This window comes from Leptopilina boulardi, unplaced genomic scaffold (genome assembly GCF_019393585.1).
Source record: "Leptopilina boulardi isolate dan_hultmark-lab unplaced genomic scaffold, ZJU_Lbou_2.1 LbouV2_214, whole genome shotgun sequence".
NCBI classification, from domain to species: Eukaryota; Metazoa; Arthropoda; class Insecta; order Hymenoptera; family Figitidae; genus Leptopilina; species Leptopilina boulardi.
Genome location: NW_026137768.1, coordinates 4,981,573 through 5,007,495, shown reverse-complemented (window position 1 = coordinate 5,007,495; position 25,923 = coordinate 4,981,573). Strand labels below are relative to the sequence as shown.

The 25,923-nt window shown below is 27.5% G+C and overlaps 1 protein-coding gene across 3 annotated transcripts in view; it reads right to left on the bottom strand.

Moving 5' to 3' along the window:
- LOC127279266 (klarsicht protein) overlaps positions 1–25,923 on the bottom strand; it is a 127,100-nt gene that overhangs the window by 56,321 nt on the left and 44,856 nt on the right. For all 3 annotated transcript variants that reach the window (XM_051301517.1, XM_051301516.1, XM_051301515.1), the window contains exon 7: positions 7,673–7,906. In XM_051301517.1, the coding sequence (XP_051157474.1) occupies positions 7,673–7,906 (234 nt within the window). The remainder of the gene's footprint in view (positions 1–7,672; positions 7,907–25,923) is intronic.

Below are 25,923 nucleotides of genomic sequence, written 5' to 3'. Positions count from 1 at the left end.
ATTTTAATTAAACCCTATTTCCATTTAGCAAATTTTCCAATTACTTAAATATTGTAGTTTATATCAATTTTTATTTAGCCCAATTTTCATTTAACCAAATTTCTAATTATAAAAATTTCCATTTAATGTTTTTATTTAACCGAATTTTCATTGAAACAATTTTCCATTTAGCAAATTTTGAAATTATGTAATTGTTAGTTTAAATTAATTTTAATTCAGTGGAATTTTTATTTACCCAAATTTTCAAGTATTAAAATGTCCATTTAGTAATTTTATTTAACCGAATTTTAATTGAACCATATTTCCATTTAGCAAATTTTCAAATTACTTAAATATTGTAGTTTATATCAATTTTTATTTAGCCCAATTTTCATTTAACCAAATTTCTAATTATAAAAATTTCCATTTAATGTTTTAATGTTTTTTTTCCATTTTATTTAACCGAATTTTCATTGAACCAAATTTCTATTTAGCAAAATTTTCAGTTATTGAAATTTTCGTTTAATATTTTTGTTCAACCAAATTTTCATTAAATCAATTTTCCATTAAACAAAATTTTCAATTACTTAAATATTAGTTAAAAATTTTTTTTATTCAGCCGAATTTTTATTTAACCAAATATTGTTTTAATCGCGAATTTTTTATTTAGTATACATTTTTTAAATTACCCGAATTCTCATTAGGCCGGAGAAACACTTAAATAGAAATGTTACATATATAAAAAAAATTCTGTTTAATAAAAATTGAGTTAAATATATACAATTTAGCGAAGTTGTAATTGTGTTAAATAAAAATTTGTCAAAGCATAAATTATGTGAAATGTAAAATTATGATATTAATATCAAAGTAATATGAATAAAATTATTAATCGTTAGAATTGTACGATTATAGTGTCTTCCTTATGATGACCGTTGCATTTGTGCAATTAACTTTATATATATAAAGAAGTGCGTTCACTATATGTGTACTCGATCCTCCGGTTCAAGATCATTTCATTTTAGTTACGGTTACGGATCGCGTACAGCGAACTTGATCCATGGAATCCGACGCATGGTAAAGCAACGGGTATAAGCAAACACGGATCTTCACATATAAGGGAAATCTAGCTCAAATGCTGACTTTATAAAATGCGTCCATGATAGATGATAAGAGATCATCATTTTCTACAGCGTATATAAAAAAATGTTTAAAAAAAAAGGTTTTTTTTATATAAAATCCTTCTGGCAAATATGAAAAGAGGAAATTTTCAAAAAATTGACCTGAATTATTGAAAATTACAGTCATTATTATACCACCGAATTATCACTAGCTGCTCATCCAAATTATACAATTCATGGAATTGCCATCGGTATTCAGTGATCGACTTAATGAGGCGAATGACCCAATTTCCAATCACTGATGAACCGCTTATTTTTTTCTCATCATTTCCGTAAATTTTGAAAAAGATACAACTAATTTTTTTCAATTCTCAGTAACGAATTGAATTTTTTTTTTATAATATTCGAAGCAAATCGTCAATATTTAAATATAGAATAAAAAAATTAGTTAAAAAAATAAAAAATTGTCCATCTCAAAATTAATTTCAACCAATTCAAATTTTTAAATGACAGAAATTTCAGTTCATCAAATTTTAATTATTCCGAATTTTTATTTTTTACGAATATTTTCGTAAATTTTTTCGTAATTTTCATTTGTCCAAAATTACAAATGTCCGAATAAACCATCGACAGAAAGATTTCGCGGCAATTTTTGACCAATCACGATTTTCTTGATAATTTCTAAATGATCAAATTTTTAAAAATTGTGGAGAAATTTTTCTGTCCATTGTCTACTGTTCGGACAAATGAAATTTCGGCTTCTTAAAAATTCTATCAATTAAAAAGTTGTACAAATAAAAATTCTGACAAATTAAAATTCCCAGTGAATTGGATTTTCTGTCATTTAAAAATTCGATTGAATGAGAATTTTGCTAAACTAAAATTCGATTGAATAAAAATTCTTTTCAATAAAAAGTCATGTAAATTATGTAAATGACTGTAAAATAAAAATTATGCCAAAAAAAATTCGGTAGCTAAAAATTTCGCGTTAAGTAAAAATTCGTTTAAAAAGAAATTTTGTCAAATAATGCTAATTCAAAAAATGCGCATTATTTTCAAATTTGACTAAAAAATAATTATTTCCAATAAAATTCTTTAATATAAAAATTCTAATTAATTATGTGATAATCATGCGCCCCAATTTTCGTATATTCGCGAAATTTGTAAAAAGAAAATAATTGCTCTCTCAAAGTGACTGAAATTCCGCATATATAAGGAAAATGGGAATAAATTGACATGTTATCTGGCACAAGTTGTGTCTGTGCGTTTTACGAAAGAACGATATATAAATTCAGTTGATAATCACCCTCTATAAAGAAAAAGAAATGAAATTGTTAAAATTCCAAAGGAGACATTAATTGTGTGTCAAAATGACACGGACAGAAGAATACGAGGAATTCCTATCGTGCGCGTTCATTTCAGTCTGCATAGTTGGCAAAATGGTTTTTTTTCCCTATATTATCAAATATACAAACACGGCACCTATACTGTGGTGCAAAAGTAAAACTCATTAATAAATCGATTTGCCATATAATTGTACGATAACGACATGTTATGTTCACAAATCACAACACTTTCGAGGATTTCGTGATAGATAAAGGGGTAAAGAACTATATATATATATATATATTTAAAGGAACGAGAGGCAGCTGATTACAAGGAATCCTTTATCGCATACCTTCAGGAAGATCGTGAGCTAAAATGAAAGAGAAGAGGGGGAGGCAAGAAAGAGAGAGTGTGCTTCTTGTTGAAATCAACAACCATGAAGAATCTATGATTATATTGCAAGTGTTAATTTCCTTAACACTTTATCATTTTCCCCCGCGAGGATTTTTCAGATATAATTGTACAATATTCTCTTGAGAAGAGGTGCAACTATACCAATTTTTTTTTTTTTAATGATATACAATCTTCTTTTAAACATAGTACATATCACGAAATATTCCAGCCTCATTGCGGTGTTTCGAGAAACCGTTCGAAAATACACAGACAAGAAAGTGTTATTTTTGGTAAATAAAAAGAAATAAGGAATTAAAGAAAAAATGAATGAAAAGATGAAAAAAAATATAGTAATAGAATAGAAATAAAAAAATTAAAGAAATAGAATACAAATTTCCATGAAAAAAAAAGAAAATTTAAAAAATTACGGAATGTTTAAGTGGTTTAGAGGTTACGCTATTGGATTTCAAAACAAGCGGACCTGGGTTCGATTCTTCAGAGCTTCAAATTTTTATAATTTCAGATTCGACTTTAATCAGCCCTTACAGAAAAGTAGAATATTAAGAAACAGCTACAAAACAAAAAAATCTATAAATTTTTTTTTAAACTGACTAAAAATAAAACAAAAAAAAAGAGAAATTAAAAGACAAAAATAAAATAGAACATAAAATTTAAAAAAAGCAATAAAAAACAAAAAGAAAAATAGAAAGAAAACCGACTATAAAGGGAGGAGAAAAGGAATCGAAAGAAGATGCTGAGAAAGTTTTTAGGCGTCGCTAATTGTGAATTGAGTGAAATTTTCAATGGAGGAGTGTGGAACTCGAACTGATTATTCACAGCCTGTTAATTCGAGTCAGTCTGCCAATGGAATAACATTGAATTACAAATCTCACGCGACACCAACAACAGTCAATGATCGCGTACAACTCGTGAGTCATCATTTCCATAAATTATAACGCAATTCCCGCACACCGTATATACATACACACACACACATATATAAAGCCTATAAAAATTATAAGATCTACCAGTTTTATTACTTGGATGCACGCTTGTCTTGCGGCTTTAGTGCAATAACTACAGAGCAAGTGGTATATTTCTGTAATTAAGTTAGCTGTAAACTGGTTTGCCTGCTAAAGTAAACTCGAATGATTAAAATGATTCAATTTTACAAGTTTGGAAAATTTTAATCATTTTATAATATAGATATCAGAAAAAAATTCCTGGAGTCAATGGCAACCGAGTCAAATTTTTGAAATTATAAATCTTCTCCAAAACTGAGTTAACACACAGAGAAAAATAGTTAGCTATTTTATCTGAAATTTAGTTACCCTAGCTAACCCCAATTAATACACTGAGAAAAAAAAGCTAAAGGCATAAAAATTATTGATTCTGAAGCATATGCTATAAAATTTGTAAAATATTATATAGATTCTATAACATATATGCTTTTAAATTAATAATTTTTATGCCTTTGGCAAAAACGCTGTTGATTAGCAATTATTGTTAGCTAATGCTAATATAATTATCTTCCATAGCTAACATGTTTGGCTGTGGTAGCTAAATATTAGCAACTCCTTTTTTCTCCGTTGCGGATTAACTCTCTAGGTATAAAATTAATTCCCTTTGCTTTAACTCCAAAAAGGATGGAGGTCAAGAAATAAAAAGGTTTTATAGTCTTGGAAGTTAAAATCTACTTTTTTTTTACAGTATGTGCAGGTAACTGACAGGATTATCTTGTTTTTTCCCCTTTCTCTTCTTTCAACAAACAAGTGGCATATGTTTTGACAAAAATTTCCCTGTGTCCAAAAACTTTAAGAAAGAAAAAAGGAAAATGTTTATGTTGTTTTACAACTCGTACGTGATTTTTGGTAAATTCGTCATATTTATCTGTCGAACTAATTTACTTTTTAAAAAACATATGTTAAAAGTTCTTGACAAATTTCCCAGTTTATTATCATTATTCCTACCTGATCCTATACCTAAAATATCAAATCCTGGACAAATTCTAATACCTTTACCTGAGCGAATAATATTTTGTCATTTGGTTTCAATTTAACAAATTTCGCTGATTTTAGAGAGATTGATTTCCAATGATTACAACATTTTTCAGAATCGATGTCTTGTAGTGCTTTATCGTCTCGGAGGAAAAAATACCTTTGAAAAAAGAGGGCTATCGTGAAAGTTCAAGAGTCAAAAAAAGAAGAATCTCAACGATAAATCTCAACAAGAGCGTGTTAGATCGCGTTACAAAGCGTAGCTGGGTTCCTTTGGCAAAAGGATGCTTTTATATTTATGAGCGCACGTGTAAACCATTAATGTAACAGACTATACGCTTCCGTGGCCGTATAGCGGATACGTATATTACACTATTACTGTATTTACAGCGAACCAACTCCGCAGAGGTATATACGGGATTATCAGCGAAGAGAATACCGAGTGAGTGGGTTGGGACAATATTGTTGCAAAGTGAGTGAGAACCACCAGGTGGGAGCTACAATTGTGCATACATAATGAGCTCCTATCGATTTAACTGTGGATAGATAAGTGGTACACATTTCCACTATCGAGACTTCCTGTCAGATACATATATATATACGTTCCACTCTTCTCATGATATCTAATAGCCATATTGCAAAAGAAACGATGATGATGAGGGTCAAAGAGTTTTAGATCAAATACATATTCCCTCTTTCTATCATCATTATACTCTCTAAATTTGAATCAGTGAAAAAGTCACTGGTCTCAAATCAGTCGCTAAATTCTAGCTATTTGAATCAGTAACATTTCACTGATTTTCAGTCAAAGTAATTGATTCTCCAGTGAAATGTCACTAACTGTCAGTGAAAACCACTGATTCAAATAGCTAGAATTTAGCGACTGATTTGAGACCAGTGACTTTTTCACTGATTCATATTTAGAGAGTACCTCAAGGGCTTTCCTATTAATCATCTACTTTGATCTCTAGTTGATCCTTTTCCATATATACTATTGATGATGAGAGATTCAAACATGAACTACGCAATTAAAATGAAATTAGAATCCCTTGTTTCTGCAGATTTTAATTTCAATTATTTATTTGTTTTTCTTCGGATAACCTCTAATCACAAAATGGAAATTTTTTTTTAAAATGAGTTTCTAAATGTCATGTTGCAAAACATTCCACACGAAAAAAATTAATCTCTAAAACATTTAAGCATAAACTATCTTTGAAAATGAGATGTAAGATCTTCAAATCTTTGAGGACCAATTACATTTTTTTGAACATAATTCGATTGTGTAAATAAATAAATTATTTTTTTTAACTAAAATTATAAGAAAGTAATTAATAATTATATATAAATCATATAAAAATTAACTTTTTCCTTGAACAACACTGGATCGTATTAAAAAAGCTAAATTATTTGGTTCAAATAAATATTTATTTTGATAATAACACCGTGCGACACGATTTTTGACCCACAAAAAAATCCAACATTTTCAGAAACTAGGACCAAAAAAAAAATACCCGTGTCTGGTCGTTTTACTCAATCAAGTCGTTTGTAGTTTTTAGGAGTGAAAACAACCCCTAAATGAAAAGTGACAAGATATCTTTTAAAAATTATTAATATTTTATAAAACTTGGTATCTATGGGCGTTTTCGGGGTCACTGATTATTAATCAGATGTCAGATTTTCAAAATTTAAAATGGCGTATCCAATATGGCGATCAAATTTTTAAAAAGTTATTAATTTTTTATTTTATATCCGCCATTTTGAATTTTAAAATTTAACATCAGATTCGACATCAGCGACCCTAAAAACCCCTAGATACCAAATTTTATAAAAAAAATTAATAATTTCTTAAAATTTTGACCGCCATATTAGATCCGCCATTTTGAATTTTGAAAATCTGACATCAGATTAATAATTAGCGACCCTGAAAACCCCCTGATACTAAATTTTATAAAAAATTAATAATTTTTAAAAGAAATCTTGTCACTTTTCATTTAGAGGTCAGACACAGGTAATTTTTTTTTTGGTCCTAGTTTCCGAAAATGTTGGATCTTTTTGTGGGTCAAAAAAAAAATTGAATTTTGTCGGACGGTGTAATCAAGTAACGGATTATTTGAATAAAATAAATTTTTTTCCAGTGATATTCAAATAGAAAGGGAGTTTTAGTTTAAATGTCTCTTGGAAAATTTCTAATTCATATCGCGTAAGAGACGGAAAAGTAACATTATTTTCTAAATGAAATTCACGTAAGAAATATATTAGTAAAATTACTATTGCAATTCAAGATAATATCTGGGTAGTTATATGAAGAAGCAAGAAATGTATATATATATAAGACTCTCTAAGGTAATTCGTTATAATTTAGTATAAAATTTCCAATTTGCTATGGATTCAAGATAACATCTGGACACTTCTGACACAAACATATATAAGAAACAAAACCATACCTCGTTACTTTAATAACAATAATTCATCTCATTATGCAAATGTGAACATAAAGATTATTAAAAACCAAATCGAAATGAGAAACCTAATTTAAAAAATATTTGTAAAAAATTGCTGTCTTTAGGGAAATTAACTTTCTTTTTTTTTTTTTTTTTTTTTTTGCTGAACAAGTCAGGTCAAACATATCGAGCAAAATTAAAAATTGTTTACATAAATCTAATGCTTAATCATTAGCACTTTGCAAAAGAAAAAAAGAAACCTCATTTCACTAAATGGAGTATCGAGACGTGTTAAATTAGCAAGTTAAACTCTTTTTAAATTATCATTAAATGTATCAAGATAAAAAAGAGATTAACATAATGAGTGATTTGAAATTCAAGATTATATATATTGGAAAAGGGAAATTCTGTACATTACCTTGTTGCAGGTACGAGAAGCTAAAGTTTCAAAGTGACATTGCCATTCCAAGGCTCGAAGAAATAGAAGGTGCCAACGACGTTCGAGAGAGCTTGCTACTCGCAATGCTGGATGCTGTTGTCGTTCTTCGTTTTTTCCTTTTTGTTGATCTTCACCCTGTGTTGCTAACTTCTCCCCAAGCTTGACGACTGAACTCACTATACGACCATGAGCCTCTATGTCTTTTTGGAGCACCTGGAAAATTAATCAGAAAAAAAAAGAAAGTTATAAATTTATATTCTCACTTTTAATTAACACTTTATAAAACATTGTAAATCAATGGTAAAAAAATAGTTCAACTTAATAAATAACACATTAACATAAATTCATATAAAATATATATATATATAATTCAAAAGATAAAATTTATGCGGAAATTTTTATAAAGAATTCTCGGAAAAATTGACGAGCATCAAATTTCTCAATGATATAATTTGACCTATTTTCAATTGATGCAATTGTTATGTGGGCTAATTCGCTCTGATTCATATTTGTCCTAATTTAATATAACTTTTGTATAATAATTATTTTTTAATCTAATTTGATAATTTTAAATTAACTTTTTAAATAATTAGGACAAATAAAAATTGGGCCTAATGAAGAATTATGACAATTATATGATAATTATATATTATAGTAATAATATATAAAAAAATTAATTTCAATTCTAAAAATCAAATAAAACGAAGAACGAACGTTTAACTGTAAATTTATTATCTAAATAACCATGATCTACAAACTAAAGCAAAATAGGTTAAAAACCACAATTCTAGATATTTATTTCCCGATATGAATCAAACAAAACTCGTGTATAATCCCTTTATCAAGTCACACCGACCACAAAAACGAAGTACGAACTAGAAACTAAAGATGATCTTGTTCTCGATTCGGTTTCAGTTAGTGGTTATAAATATCGAAAAAAAAATTTATTTCATATTAATAATCAGTTACTTGACTATTATCAAATAAATTATTGTATCTAATTATTATTATATTAATATTATAATTATTATTAATATTATTATTTAATTATTATTAATATTATTATTTAATTATTATTAATATTATTATTTAATTATTGTATAATATTATTTCAGTTAAATTATATTTGTTATTCAAATGCAGAAAAAATTATTCCCTATTTTTAGAATATAACATTAAAGCAACTTCAATATTGCACTTTAGATGAGATTTATTATTAGGAATCGATTTAAATTTTAAATTGTCTGTCCATTCATACGCGCCATCGTTTTGACGCTTAAAATAAATAGATGTGATAAATTTCATTTGGAACTAAACTTTCCATCTATTAACATTTTTTTTTTCGAAATAACTGAAATATATCTATAAAAATTTTAAATAATGAGTTATTTATACAATTAGGGAACTACAAACTACTAATAATAATAATAATAATAATAATAATAATAATAAAAATAATAATAATAAAAATAATAATAATAATAATAAAAATAATAATAATAAAAATATTGAAAATGAATAATAATACTAATAATAATAATAATAATAATAATAATAATAATAATAAAAATAATAATAATAAAAATATTGAAAATGAATACTTAATGATTTTATGTGAAAATAAAAATAGTTACACATTACATGAAAAGTTGTCGATGTTTTCTTGTCGACTTGCAATGAGGTATATATACATATATCTGATACATGCAGAAAGGGCTGGTGAACAACGAGCAATGAAAAAAACATACTTCATGCAGAGTAATCATGACATAGGCTTATGGAAAAATCGTTAACCCGCACACCTGCACACACACATGCTTGTTTCATGTTAATTACTTTTCAAAAGGGGTGGTTCATACATTTTCCATTATTTGCCTCTCTTGTCATATTATACATTTGCTTATATCTTAAACACGATTTTTCCCGCAGTGCTTTCTAGACAAGAAAAAAAAAATCAATTTTTCCGTTGGACATTCCCCTTATTTTACAAAATTTCTATTTACAAACAAACGTTTTTTTGTATCCGGTTTTCGTTTTCCTTTTTAAAATTGGTAGATTAAATAATATAAAAAAATAACTCCCCATAATCAGATTAAATTTTTCACAATAGAAGACGATAAAAATAAAAAAATATACATATAGATTCAATTAATCGGTTACTGACTATTATCAAATAAATATTTTTAAATTGATACCGTTTTTTTTTCAAATATCACAGAAAATTAAAAGGCATTAAAATAAGCTGCAACGCTTATTATTTTAATCCAATTTTGCTTATTTTAATCCATTTTGGTATTAAAATAAGCAAAATTGGATTAAAATAGTAAGTGTTGCAGCTTATTTTAATGCCTTTTAATTTTCTGTGTACAGATTAATTATTGGTCCAAATACATAGTTTAATTCAATATTATTTGGTTTCGAAAATTGTTTCCCTCAAGTAATTATTTATTTGATAATAGTCAAATAACTATTTAATTATTTGAATAAAATAAATTTTCAGTGTACAAGTAAACAGAAAAAAAACGCGAATACAAAAGAGTTGAAAAAAAATGGAATTGTCTTACTTATAAATATTCAGCTTTTCCAACTCGCCCCCTGACTTTTTTGTAAAGGAAAGAAAATTATTACGTGTCGTGAACAAGTGCAATAAAAGGCGTAGCTTTGTCCTTTTTATCCGTTTTGATCTGCCGATGGACAGCAAAGTCTATGGCTTTAAACGCCATATGACGGTAGCGTGTCCAACTTATAATAATGTAATATTAGCTGACACGAAGGCAATGACCGCATACGAGCACTAATTTGCCAATTGCCCCAACTTTTGCAAGTTAGCTCGAAATCCCACAGTACAATAATAAAATTTAAAATCATGCGTCCTTTGACATTCATTTCCGTTTTTATGTATTTTTTTTTTAAATTAAAAAAAAATTTCCCTTTTTTTTTAATAAAGACCTGTAAAATTTTCTCCAAACAGCAGCAATAATATTACACAAAAGAATGTTTTTCTTTTTTTAAATAATCCAAAATTTTCCACCTGCCAATGTAAGGGACACTACAATGAACGAAGGCGTGGTATTTTTTTTTTTCATCCAAGGTGACGAAATAAAATTACTTTTAGAACTTATGCTGCGGACAATAATATCGTTTCGGATTTTAATATAATAATTATCTACCAGAAGGTAATATTTCCTTTACAAAAAGAAAAAAAGATTTTCGTCACTGTTAAAAATTCTTATAATCCTATATAATCCTGGGGGGTTAACACTGTGAGGCTAAAATAGTAGTAAAATCGGTGTTCAGTAAAAATACTTTTACAGGGTTTGTAAAAGGATCCCTTCAATATTGTTCACGAAACAATTGATTTTTAAAATTTTACAATTCACAATTGTCACTTGCGAAATCTTTTACGAGGAAGAGAGAGAAAGAGAGAGAGAGAGATGGCTATATAATCCGGATACTTTTCTGGTTTTCGATCATCGTTATGGGGACCTGCCAATATTGTACCTTAAGATTTTGAGTTCGGTGCACCTGCCTCCCAAAACTTTTCCCTCGCCTTTCTCTATTCATTTTACTTTCTCTCTAGTTTTTTCCACCCTTTCTTCTACTAAAAAAATTATATTCCAATTACACTCTAAATCTGAATCAGTGAAAATTTCCACTGATTCAGATTTAGAGTGTACCAAAAATTATAACAATCTAATAAATTATTTCAAAAATTATTAAAGGGATTGATAATCAGAGATTTTTTTTTATCGTTTTCGCACCTTTGAGCTTATTTAATAAGTGAGAATTGGATACAGCAATTAAATTTCTTTATTGCTCGATTTTTTTTAGCTTCTGCTTTCACCCGAGGCTCAAAGATGACTCGCATTCTTCTTGAATTCTTAACAAAGAGTTTTCATTTCAAGAGAAGAAATTGTGCATATAAATACACACACACAGGCACCATGGGGCAAAAGGTACATAATTAAATTACGAAATTATGTGCACCTGTGCGCGCATTTTAAATACACACAAGCCTTAAAATAAGAGAGAGAGAGAGAGAGAAAACTCGTATACCTTTCACATTATTTGGGCGTATTCTTCAAAATATTAAAATTTTTCTACAATATATAATATATTTAATCATTTTCATAAATTTCACATTTCTATTTTTGGACATATAGATGTTGTTAGGAACTCGCTGTCAAAATAATATTTTGATAATTGAAAAAAAATTCATGTTTTGACCCTAAAAATTCTTATCATTTTAATTTTGAATGTTTTCATATAAATTACATTACACTCAGAAAAAAAAAATATTTGAACCAAATGTACCATTTTTTTATATTTACCCAATTTTTTGGTTAGTTCAAACAAAATTTCTTTAATTCAAATAAATATTTATTTGATCTAAATAACTGTTTGGTTTATTTTAATAAATTTTTTGAACAAAGAAAAAATTTAATTGAGCTAAATAATAGTTTGGTTTATGCAACCAAATGTTTGGTTAACTGTATATCAATGCATTTATTTTGTTGATTTAACCAAAATTTGATTGCTTCAAACGAATTTTTTTCTGAGTGTATTTCGAGGTGCATGATTATTCTATATAAAAATTATTGGTTAGAATTTTCATTTTAAAGAATTTTATTAGATATAATTATTTTTTAGACTTAATTTTATTAAGTAAAAATTCGTTTAAAAAAGAAATTCTAATTCGAAAAATGAAAATTTGTCTAAAAAATAATTATATCTAATAAAATTTGTTAAAATCAAAATTCTAACTTTATTATAGGATAATCATGCGTCCAATAATTATTCCCGCAGGAAAATATTCTCTTATTTAAATAACTCTCATAATTTAGTTATTCTTACTATTTAAATTATTCTCACAATTTAATTATTTTTATAATTCAAATTCTCACAATTTATTATTATTATTATTTAAATTAGGTAACAATTTTTATTATATAATTATCATATGAGGCAATATTTTCCATAATATATAATCACTTTTGCAGAATGTAAAAAATATATAGAAAATTTCCAGGGAAACATTCATATATGTAAAACAGATCCTTTGGGGCAATTCTTTTCAATATTTTTTTCTCTCTTTTATATCGCGTGCTTATAATTCGTCCAGAATGTTTTCCTTTTTTTTCCTATTTTTTTTTGTTTTTTTTTTTAATTTATTTTTTATATATATATATATATATGTATATTGCTACCTCCGCTTTGGGATTCTTTACCACTTTTATTTTCTGAATGTGTATGTAATATTTCTTAAGCCTTTCGCTTGTTTCGTCGTCTCTCAGGTTAGATTTGTTATGCTGATCCAGATAAAAGACCAAAGGAATAAGAAATGTCAAGGCTTGTTGTTTACCGTTTTCCGGTTTGTAAACTCGTAAATTTTTCCATTTTAGCATTGCAGTGTTAATTTGTTGGTAAATATTATTAACGTCAATTTATCTTATGTTGTAAAAAAGGAGAGAGAAAAAAAAATTCAAACAGAAAACAATGCAAATAATAGTATAATTACAGACCCACTGAATGGGCAAGTGACAAAACAATAGATATTTTTTTTTAATATTGCAATTATTATCATTGGTGTGATAATAATTATTATGAGACATTGTATAAGTAGAACATAAAAATGATTACCTCAAAGAAAAAAAGGTATATATATAATGATAATTATTGATATTGAAAATTAAATTTTAATTGTATTTAAAATTAGACTTGTTGTTGCAGAAAATAAGAGTATTTTTATACCAATGAGAATGTTAAAAATATCTTACTTTAATAACTATAAATAACTGAGTAGAAAAATTTAAGTAAAAGCTCTAAGTATGCAAAATCGTTATAGGTGAGGTCAGTGTTCTTTAGTTATATACTCATACAAAGAACAAATTGAATATGTAAAAGGGCACGCAAACAGGCAGCAGCTGTTCGTTATTAACGAAGCTTCACATTTTTACAAGTTGAAAAAAGAATCATTCAAAAAAATATCATAATTCTGAAAAATAATTCAAATCGCAGAAAAGAAGACCAAAAAGTGTGAATAAAAAAATTTTAATATTTGGAATATTTAAAATATGTAGTTCTACGTTTTATACATATGCGATTTTAATAATAATGGTTGATAATAATAACGGATGATTAACAACATAATTTACTAGGAAGCATTTCTATAATTGATCCTCATGATAAGTTCAACAAGTACGGAAAATTAATATGTCACTTCAAGAGCCTGTCATTTTAATTAAAGACGAGTTCAAACCATAGACTATATATATATATGAGAACATTGCAATTAAATCGACTCTTAACCACTTTCTAATTCTAAGCCATCGACCAATTGAGCATCGAAATTAGTACTCACGCGCGGGGTCATGTTATATATGAGACTTTAGTCCTACACAAACTGATGAAATCTAAACGAGAGAAAACCGAATTTCTTATAATATATGTATTTTTTAATTAAAAAAAGACGACAAAAATCTAGCACAAGATTTTCCAAAAACTTATGGGTGGACTAAATAAATTTTCATTTTATTTAATTATAAAATGAAATTGGTCCAAATCATTATTTTTTTAAAAATTGATCTCTCATTAAAATTCAAAATACAAAACAGTCATTCTAAACATTTTCTGTTATAGGAGGCCGTTTTCACCGTGTGGATAAATTTAATCTTCCGAGAGGTTAGATTAATTCTGCGTCTGCGCAGAAGCTGTATGCAAATATTCTGCGCAGGCGCAAAGGCAGTAGATATATTCTGCATCTGCGCAGAAGCTGTATACAAATATTCTGCGGAGACGCAGAATATATCTACTGCCTTTGCGCCTGCGCAGAATATTTGTATACAGCTTCTGCGCAGACGCAGAATATATTCTCTGCCTTTAACCTTTCAAAAGATTTTTATCCACACGGTGAAAACGGCTTCTTACAGTAAAAAAAAAATTTATTTGATTCAAATAATCTTGTACTTGACTATTATCAAATAAATATTTACTTGAACCAAATAATTTTTATTTGAATTGAATAAATTGTATTTAAACCAATAACTACTGTATTTGAAACAAATACCATTTAATTGACTCAAATAATAATTATTTGGTGCAAATAAATATTTATTTCATCCGGCAGCTCATTTGATAATAGTCATGATTATTTGAATCAAATAAATTTTTTCTTCAGTATAAAATTATAAAGTGAAAATAAAGAAAAATTCTCAAAAAAAATTTAAATATTATATATCTAAAATATGCGGTTAAAATTTTTAAAAAAGGCGAAATTAAAGTGAAAGGGAATGAGATAAAATTTTGCATGAAAGGAAACTCGCATCAAAGATTTTCTGTGTCATCCAATTTTTGCAGCGTCAGAAAAAACATTAACAGAAAAATAATTTATAAATATATATAAAATTCAGACTTTCAAAATGGTAATTAGTTCGTAGAAAGAAAACAATTCTGAGAATATATATATATTAATCGTAAAAAAATGACAAAATTGAAGCGTCCCATTTAGAAATGAAAATACAGAATTGGTATATATATCGATACCGCGAGTAGTTTCGTGTGAATCCTATATCATACAATGAACTTTCGAATGATTTCATGGGAAAGTCGAGCAATAAGTGGATAAATATAATATTAAAAAAAATGTATAAAACGAGATATTACAATATCATAAAAGGCAGATCTAAGCTTCTTTTTTTTAATTTTAAGTGAGAGATATGGTTCAACTCATCCAAGGACAGTGGGTATAGTTTATAAGTAGTACATAATTCACGGTTGAAAACACCATGAGATTATAATGGCGTGGAGGGACTATATATATATATATATATAATATACCACAGAGGAGTATATACATACAACACATTCGAGCGATACATCGATTAGGAGCAACGGCGTAAGTCGTCACGAGAAAATAGACGACTCGTGTAAATTTCATTCGACCACTATTCTTTTTCTCCTTTTTGCACCCGTAATTATATCGGTATCCAGCAACGAGTAAGACGCGGTTCTGGTTCTTGAACCGATCAATTTCAGGAGAGACAAGTACTGAAACTAAAGTGATTTATGGAGCATGGCCTCGCTTTTTCCAAACATACATTTCTTTTCCTTTTTCCCGTCTCTATTTATTGAAAAACAATTTCTGTTCTAAGTCAATGATTTCAAAAAATACCAATTTTTTTTCTCGATAACAAAATTGATAAAAAAAAATAGAAATAAAATTCAAATCGTAGATTTGATTTATAAAGAAAACGATAAATATAAAGGCCGTTTTCACCGTATGGATAAACTTAATCCTCCGAGAGGTTAAAGGAAGTAGATGTATTCTGCGCAAACGCAGATTATATCTACTGCTTTTACGCCTGCGCAAAATATTTGTATACAGCTTCTGCGCAGGCGCAGAATATATCTAACCTCTCGGAAGATTAAATTTATCCACACACGGTGAAAACGGCCTCATTTTCTGATTTTATATTAAAATTTGAAAAAAAGAACAAAAATCCTTGGTAGAATTTCTTGATTTACAAAATTTATGCGGTTAGTGTCACACCTTGAAAGAGCATCTGTTCAACCGGTTTCAATACTTTCGTATATATATATATTATAATGGAGAATTTTTTCCTAAAAAGTTCTTTGGCAAATATTTATTAAACACAGTGAATTATAAAGTTTTGGAAAGATGATGATAATGATGATGAACGAGAAATAAGAGATAATATACGTCATCGTTAATGTGGAAACTACTGCAGGCGAAGAAATGAGGATTGCAAATAACTACACCTTGAATATTATAGATGCCTTTGGAGTATTTCTTATTTCCCTTTGATTTATATGTAGAATTATTGTCGATCATGGCTATGAAAGATGAGCACCACCGGATAAGTGTATTGTGCAAGATATTGATGTTCCCTATAGTTTAACATAATTCGAAGCAGAGCAGGTGCAGTCACGAACTCCGTTATTAAATTTCAAAGATCGATCATATCAACTATTATTATGCGCGCATATTCTATTCAACAATTTTCAGTTATATATTTGTATTCTTATTTCGCAAAGTAACACTTTTCAAAAATATTAAATTTTTATACTAAGCAAAATTTCACACCCTTATTTTTACAATGAGAAATATATTTATTCTGACGGGCTATTTTGGTTATTAGTTCCAATTAAATTTTTAATTGTCACAATACAATTTTTGTTAAATCAACTTTAAATTTAAAAATTACAATATAAATTCAAAAAAAATTTGGCCCAAGGCCAACTAGAAATTTTTGGTTTCAACAACAATATAGTCAAGATATTGTTCTCCTATAAAGAATCGATTGAAAATAAAAGACTATAATTGATCCAAAAAAATGTTTATCTATATAGTTTCATCAAAATCTCAACAGATGTGCTCTTAAATAATCGTTGTTGTCGAAATAAAAACAAAAACCTCATTATCTTGGACAAGAGAAAGTTTTATGCAGAAATAAATCATTTCGTAATTTATTTAATTGACTTTCCTCAACAATCATTTTTCTTTGAACATATGATCTACAATTTTTACTATAGTGAGAAAATATAGAATTTTTTTTATGGAGCAAAAAAAAAAGCAAAACGAAAATGGCTAAAAAAAAAAGGTTTATATATGTACCTTTAGAGAAATTGACTTACACATTTTTCTTGGAGGAAAACACATACGGGTTTGCTAAATCGACCTACACACAAAGTGCGAACTTTAACATTACACTTGTAATACAATCGCAGTATATGAATGCCTTGGCGATTTAAGAATAAATCTTATATATATATATATATATATGAAACAACATGTAACGGTGCAAAATCGTGACTGGCAAATATAGTCAGCCAAATCGATCATCGAGAAACGATAATCGCAGGCGTGGTAGTTCATCGCGCGCTATAAGCTATCGACATAAGTACACACTGCTCTTGAATCAAGGAAATCATTTCTTCGAATTCCACAAAGAAAACAAAAAAAGAAACGATATATAAAAAGGAAATATGATAAAAAAAAAAAACAGAAAATCTACTCTTGAAATTGGTTTTCAAACAAAAAACCGAACACACCTTATTATTTCAATAACAAACATTATTTTTATCACTGTAAAAAGAAAATCTTATTTTAAGGCAAAAAAGTATGGTTTTATTAATTTTTTTTTTGTATAAAAATTAGTTTTTTTTATATATAACAACCTATAAATAACCACGTGGAAAAATTCTTGGTATAATTTCCGGTGGAATTCCATTTGGAAATTTCGATTTCATTGACCGAAATAATTGAAATTCATCAACTACGAATCAGTTCAGTAAAATTTCCACTGAAATTCATGCATATTTCACTGAAAATTAGTAGAATTCTACTTTATTGACTGAAAGAGTCAAATCTGTTTTACCGATTAATGATAATGCAGATTTGAATGTTTTAACCTCTCTAAATCTGAATTAGTGAAAAGTGAGCTAATACTTTAAATTATTAGAAATTTTCACTAGTTTTTAGTAACTTTTTACTAAAACTTTAGTAAAATAAACTACTGAATCAAATAGTAATATTTTACTAAAAATTAGTAAAAATTCTTACTAATGTGAATTAGTAGCTCACACACAGAGAAAACTTTTATTTGAACCAAATATAATATATCTGTGTTAAATAAACGTATATTGTCGCACTTGCCTATTTATTTGGCGTAAATAAAAATTTGTATTTAAATCAAATAAATATTTATTTGAGACAAATATATCATTTCTCTGGGGGCAGTGTTCAATAATTCAAATTTAGAGAGATCAGTAACAATTCTAGTTATTTTCAGTAAAATGTGACTGAATTTCAGTGGAAATCTTATACTTAAATAATTCAGTTGCTAAATTCCAACTATTTTGTCAGTGAAATTTCACTGAGTCAGTGTTTATTTAAACGTTTTAGAACTTTAGGCATATTTTTCCGTATTCTATAAATTTTAAAGTATAATTTTATTTAAAATTCTACATTTTACATTAAGCCGCTTTCAGGGCTCATTATAAAATAATATAATCCAATTTACTCGTGAAATCGTTGATTACGTTTTGATAATAAGGTGTGTTGCAAGAAGACCAAAAGATAAGCGAACAAGAAAAGAGCATGAAATCGAGTTATTATTTCTTTTTTTTTTTTTTTTTTCTAAAAAAGAGGGTCACAATTTAAAAAGCATTCTTTTATCAATGATGATTGTGTATTGTTTACCTCGGCATTTTACAAAGCTATATAAATTACACGTTTGTTTTCGAACGATGCAAAAATTTTTTTTGCGTCTCAATTTTATCTATTTATGTGTATGAGGTTTTTTTTTGTTATTAATTATGGAGCATTAGACCACCATATACACAGTAGTGTGAGAGTGTAAAGCACTTGGTTAAATTGTCCCGCCTGCCGCCAATTATTATGTCTAGTGAGCTCTTAAGTTAATGAATTATTACCATAGTGTCGCAAGACAATGCATTCTTGGTACATATAATCTTGAGAAGCTGCTGCCAAAAGAGCGCTCTAGGTGAAGTTAATAATGGCCATTGTTCGTATAAATTATTATTAGTGTATTGTTAATTATGTGAGAGTAAATAATTGGAGGGTATAGAAAATTTCCCATACATTGATTTTTTTATTTCAAACACCAAAAAGGTATATTATTTTAAAAAAAAGTCTTTTAATAAAAAAAAAAATTTTACCATCTCTTTTAATTAATAAAAAAAAATCTGCCCTAAATATCGTGAAATAGGAAATAGTTTTCGAAAATGACGCCAACCAGAGTGTATAATAATATCTTTCGCGCTAGTTGAATTTATATGTGTGTCCCCAAAAATCAAACACAGAGAAATGCTTATTTCTGGTAAACGAGCTTTAGTTGCGTTATTAATATATATATATTTTCGAGAAATATAAATATATTTTCCAATAATATTAGAATATACAGCCCAAGAATAAAATATTTTTTTTTTCTCAATTTGTATCATTTTAAAAGTTCAATGAACCGAAAAATACAAGTTTATTTCTTTATGATAAAGAAGTTGCCCGTTAAAGAGTTAAACAGTATCTATATTTCATGTATTACATAACGGACCTTATAAATTCGTCTTTTTACGATCGACTTTTTTTTCACAGATATAGACGTGCGAGAGTCGACAGAAAATTTCTTTTAGGCTCACAAAATAAAAGTTGAAAATTCGTTCCGTTATTTTTTTTTTTTTTTCCATAAAAATTGTGAAGCATTAGGAACAAAAAATGAGTGTATCATTTAAATTCCAACTAATTTTATTTGTAATACTTTTGTAAAGATCTGTTAAATAATACATGTGCCTGAAGTTCTGAACGAAATCATTTATTTTTAAATTATACTACAGCAAAAAAAATGAAGTACATTATAAACATTTAATAAAGTAGTTATTTATTTTTAGATACAGAAAGCAATAATTTACAATAAGTTAAAAAAGTATTAAACAAATTTTTTGGTCATTTATGAAGGGGATTATCCCATAAAAATAATTAGAATTTTGATATAAAAAAATTTTATTGAAATTATTTTTTAGATAAATTTCTTTTTAAACGAATTTTACTTAACAGAATTAGATCGAATTAATCATTAATTGAATTTTCATTGAATCGAATTTTTAAATGACGGAAATTTAAATGCACCGAATTTTAATTTGTCTGAGTTTTTATTTGTACGAATTTTTATTTGTAGGGATTTTCATTTGTAGGAATTTTTATTTGTACATATTGATAGAATTTTTAAGACGTCGAATTGTCATTTGTCCGAAACTACAAATGACCGAACAAACAATCGACAGAAAGAAATTTCGGCACAATTTTTAAAATTGACCAATTAGAAATTATTAAGAAAATCGTGATTGGACAATTTTGAAAATAGCGCCAAAAATTCGGCTTCTGAAAAATTCTATTAGTTAAAAATTCGGTGGCTTAAAATTTTTGGTAAAAATTCGTATAAATAGAAATTCTGTCAAATGTTAATTGGAAAAATAAAAAATTCGTCTAAAAAATAAATAAAATTCTTTAAAATCAAAATTCTAACTAACGATTTTTATGCGACTTTATGCACCACAATTTAAACGTTCAGAACTTTAGGGACATTAAAAATATTTAACAATCGAGATATTATGTATTACATATACAATTATGTATTATGTATTACAAATAAAGTAAAAATTGGTTTTAAATTTTCTATCAAAAAAATTGTAAATAGAAATTTTTCTCTAATTTCAAAAATCACGTGTTTTTAAATATATATATATTTATGAACGTAAATCGTAAAGATAATTAAAATTCTAACATTTAAAGATTGCATTAAGCCGCGCATCAGTAGCGATCGGAAGAAAATATTTCCTCGATATCTATTGTATTGAAATGATGTGTATATGTAGAATTTATAACTTCTATTTACCATAAACAGTACACCGCGAGCATTACTTCACATGTATACATAATTAAGAATATCCAATATATATATAAAGACTCGCGGTATTGTGCTATTACGTGTTTCGAATGCGTGACGGTGAAAGGAAATTGCATGTGCTATGTTGCCTTTTTTTTCCTAAACATTTATCTTAAAGGTAATTATTTGCATTTGCGGCTATTTCCCCATATAGTGAGAAAATCCCTGTCAGCATTGAATTAAAACTTATCTTATTGGATTAGTTGTTTATTACAAAGCCATATAAATATTCTTAGATGCCAATGATTATTTTTCACAATTACTCACTTTATTTCTATTTTCTATTTTTTCATTTTTCTGATCCTATATGTGAAATCACGAGATCAATTTTGTGCGAAATCTTGATATTTTGAAATCTCTAATATATGTCTATTGTAATAAAGTTCGCGTTTGAAATAAAGATATTTCGCAAATAGGAGAAAATAAACAACTCCCAATGCGGTTATAAAATATAAATTTATAGTTCTTTTGTTATTTTACTGCTGCAATATCGACACGATGATAAATGGAGGGAAAAAAAAAATTAATATTCTTTTTGAATTCGTATATCAAATGTGGATCGCGAATTACGTTATTCCGGGAAACCGTCATAAATATATTCATGATCGGCAAAGATTATTACTAGCTGTATAGTAGCAGTTAACATTTATTTCTCGAAAAAGGCAACACACTGCATTTCTTTCTATAACCGTGGTACAGTTACTGGTAATTCATCCAGTTATATCTTGGAACAAGGAGGCGAATCAAGATGACTATATAGACTAATATAGAAAACACACAGAAAAACTGTTAATTGAAAAATCTATCAATACAAGAGCCAATTTTCTTATACCATATAATATAAAATCCTAAAACTATAATTTCCAGAATTTAATTTTTCAGATTTTAAATTTCAATTGTGCGAAATACGAAAAATTATTAAGTTACGAACTAAGATTTTTTCAATAATATAGAGATACGAAGCGATAAAATGCGAAATAAATGAAAGCTTTGTGTCAAGTTTGCCGTTTTTTTTCGCCTGACACTTCCCTGCGATAAGTTATCGTTGGTCAAGGAAGATAAAACCACTGCGGAACCGTGTGACTATATATAAATATTCACTCAAAAAGTATGTTTCATAGGTTATTCATATATATGAAAGATTGTTTATTACTCATTATATTCGTGTTGTAATCAAATTATAAACTATAGCTCCTGTCAAATGCACGCATATAGTTAAAATTTGTTGCCTCACTTCTCTATAATTAATTACTTTCTTGAGGGTATTTATAATATCTTCAGAATGTTAATTTAACTACTGCGGACCCAAAAAACTATTTCATAAATGTTTCGCAAAATGATGATTATTTTTATTGCAAATTTAATAATTCAGTGTTATTTCATTGAAAACCAATTGCTGATAAAACAGATTTAACTGTTTAAATTAGTACTGATTTCAAGTAAAATATGACTAAATTTCACAGCAGTTTGTAGATTTTTAGCCTGGCTACACCGAGAGCCAACCAGGAGTATTAAATTTGATGCTCAGGCGTATTAAACGAGTAGATTATATTCGCGTCTGCGCAGAATGTTTGTGTACATCTGCAACCATGGTTGCGATAGTGAGAGGTTAGAAAAGTTCGCTGCGGCTTTGGCACCTTTTTTAACCTAACTTTTCTAACCTGTCCCTATCGCAACCATGGTTGCAACTGTACACAAACATTCTGCGCAGACGCGAATATAATCTACTCGTTTAATACGCCTGAGCATCAAATTTAATACTCCTGGTTGGCTCTATGTTTATCAATTTTGAAGTGAAAATACAAAAAAATACAAATTCATAAAATTTCTAACTGAAAAATACACATTAAGATAATTGAATTTGTGAAAAATTTTATTACAGCAAAACGAAACATCCGCTGAATTTAAAAGAATAATAGAACTGGAATTAGAGCATCGACTCGATTTAGATAAATTTATATTGATAGAGGGAATTAACGAGGCGTATGAGTAGATCTTGAACACAAGAGAATTGGAGTCGATGTATGTTCAATAAGAGAGGAGTGACTCATCCATTAGATTACATCCCATGTGGGTATCTCCCACATGATACCTAGATCATTTACTATAGAATTTTTTTTTTATTTTTTTTTTTTTTAATAGTACGTCTATCGAAGATATATCCGGAGGCATTGTGTTTCTAATTTTGATGTTCGTTTTGTCTGCGCAACGATTGGTATAAAACCGTATGGTATATATAATATATATACATATCGAGGAATGACTTGATGAGTGTTTAGCCTCACAATGACGCTAAAGCTTAAAAAAAGAGAGGAAAAAAACTAGACTTCTATAACGGATTCTTTGGGAAAAAAAGAGGATTTATGTTTTGTGGGACTGTTAGTCAATTCCTTCGCGGTTAACTTCTTGTCACACATATATGAAATAAGAAAGAAGAATTACGATTATTTAAAATAGAAAAATTATTCCATAAGCAATTTACGAAAAAAAGTATTTTTAGAATTTTAAAAATTATTAACATAAATGTAGTAGTACAACGAAAAGGTTCTGAAAAAACAAGAAAGAAAATTGAATAAAAGAAAAAAAATTAATTGGAAGTGAAAAATGCTTGAGTGAACAAGTCTGATCCACGTAATCCGTAAAGTGAAATAAATTGCTTATGACATATTACCCTGGTAAATATGTAATCCTTCTGCATTTATGAAACACGATTGACAGTATATAAAAAAAAGGAAAAAACTTGCAACGTTTAATAAGGCATCAATTTTTTTATGAATTTCATGTATTATATTTCTTAAATTCCTCAAAACAATTTATTTTTGAAAGAAATTAAAACTACCCAAAAATTAGAATTAAAATAGTAAATAAATCTCTTTTACAATTAGATAAAAGAAAATTTGTTTTCCTAATAATTAAAATAACTTCTTGAAATGAAAGTTTAAAACAAAAAGTTGGTAAAAGATTATAATGTTTATCTATAATTATTTATTGAGAACGAAGTTTCCAGTGCGCAATGAAACGTGCTCTAAAATTCACTGAAAGTGTTTCAACTTAATCTAATGTGATTCAATACTTTCAATTAACATCAAGATGTCTATATGAACGCGAATTAAATTGACTCCCTGGCGCCTACTGCGTTCGCATTTATAAAGTGAACGTGACTGCCGGATTGATAAAGAAGATTAATTGAATGCACCTTCACCAAAACGAGTGATAACATACTACTTTTACTGTAAAAGCAACTCGTAATGATTTGCATTAATTAGAATTGAAGTGCATGATAATAATCCAAGTGCGTGCTAATTGCTTCCCACATATAAGTAGCAGAAAAAATATACCTTTAAACAAACTAATAACAAACTAGTTCTCAGTTCAATAAAGTCCAATTTATCAAATCCACAACTTTATTTCTTTTATTGTTTTAAATAAAATGGTTTTACACACGTCAAGTTTATGATAAACCACTTTCTCAATAAACAAACTTCATTATATATGCATTTTCATTTCAATTTCTTCCAACTGTTGCTTTTTTATTGTTACATTAAAATTAAATTAAATTAAAATTATTAAAATTTGATTAAATTCTTTAAATTATTTACACTCTAAATCTGAATCAGTGATGAATTAAAGAAAACTCGTCCACTGAATTGTGAAATTTTCACTGATTCAGATTTAGAGTGTAAATTTAAAAAATTTTAAATTCGTTTCAAAAAGCTTAAAATAAAATTTAAAACAAACATTCAAAAAAAAAATCAAAAACTTAAATTCAAAAATTGAAGCTTTCTCAATACACAAGGGAACCAAATTTTAGAAGAAAAAAACAATCAATATACCTAAACAATCATGAATCAAATAGAAAAATATTTGTCAGAGTGCTAAAGACGATTATTTATTACTCGAAAGATAAATTTTGATAAATAACACGATGGTTATATTCTATTTTCATCAATAACATAAGAATTATCTCAGCAATACTTATTCATCTCTCTGAACTACCAATCTCATCAGAACGATTGTCTAAACTCCAGAACTTCTGTCTCATTTAAATTTTGTAGAACACAACATCAATCAAAAACAATCACCTTGTCTCACCGATAATGAATAATGAACTTTAACTGTTAGGCAACATTTTGAAATAGACAATAATTCTAATGAGAAAAAAAATCAGTAAAATTTCGAAAAGATTCATAAATCTTCTTTCTTTGATAGAAAAAGAGAGAAAGATATATTGTTTGAGTTTTCAGAAATTTGACCATAATAACCTCTTTATAATAAACATAAATTCCATATATGTGCATAAAAAACAAACTTTGCAGTATATAACAAATATAATACAATATAGTATAATAAAGAGTATAAGAAAAACATAAAATTCGATTGGAATTCTTTGTGGATGGTACTCGACTTCCGTGACTCATAAAATTGATCATAACTTGTGTTACAAGCAAAGAGAAAGTATTGCGACTATACAATAATTTCCCTTCACAAACCCCTAAATTACAAGACACGGAAAGCGATATTTGTATCAAGACAATGTGCTGACTTTTGAATTCTTTTTTTTCTCCCCTTCAAATTACTATTTTTCAGATCAAGAATCGCAATTTATAATTTAAGATATAATTTAGTCTCTCACCTTTATTTATAAACGAACGTAACCTACTAACAACTTGCGTAAATTTAATCAGTCCCTAGGATTCATCGTCACGTGCAAAGAAACGCATAAATTACATCTTTCTCTCTTTCTCACTA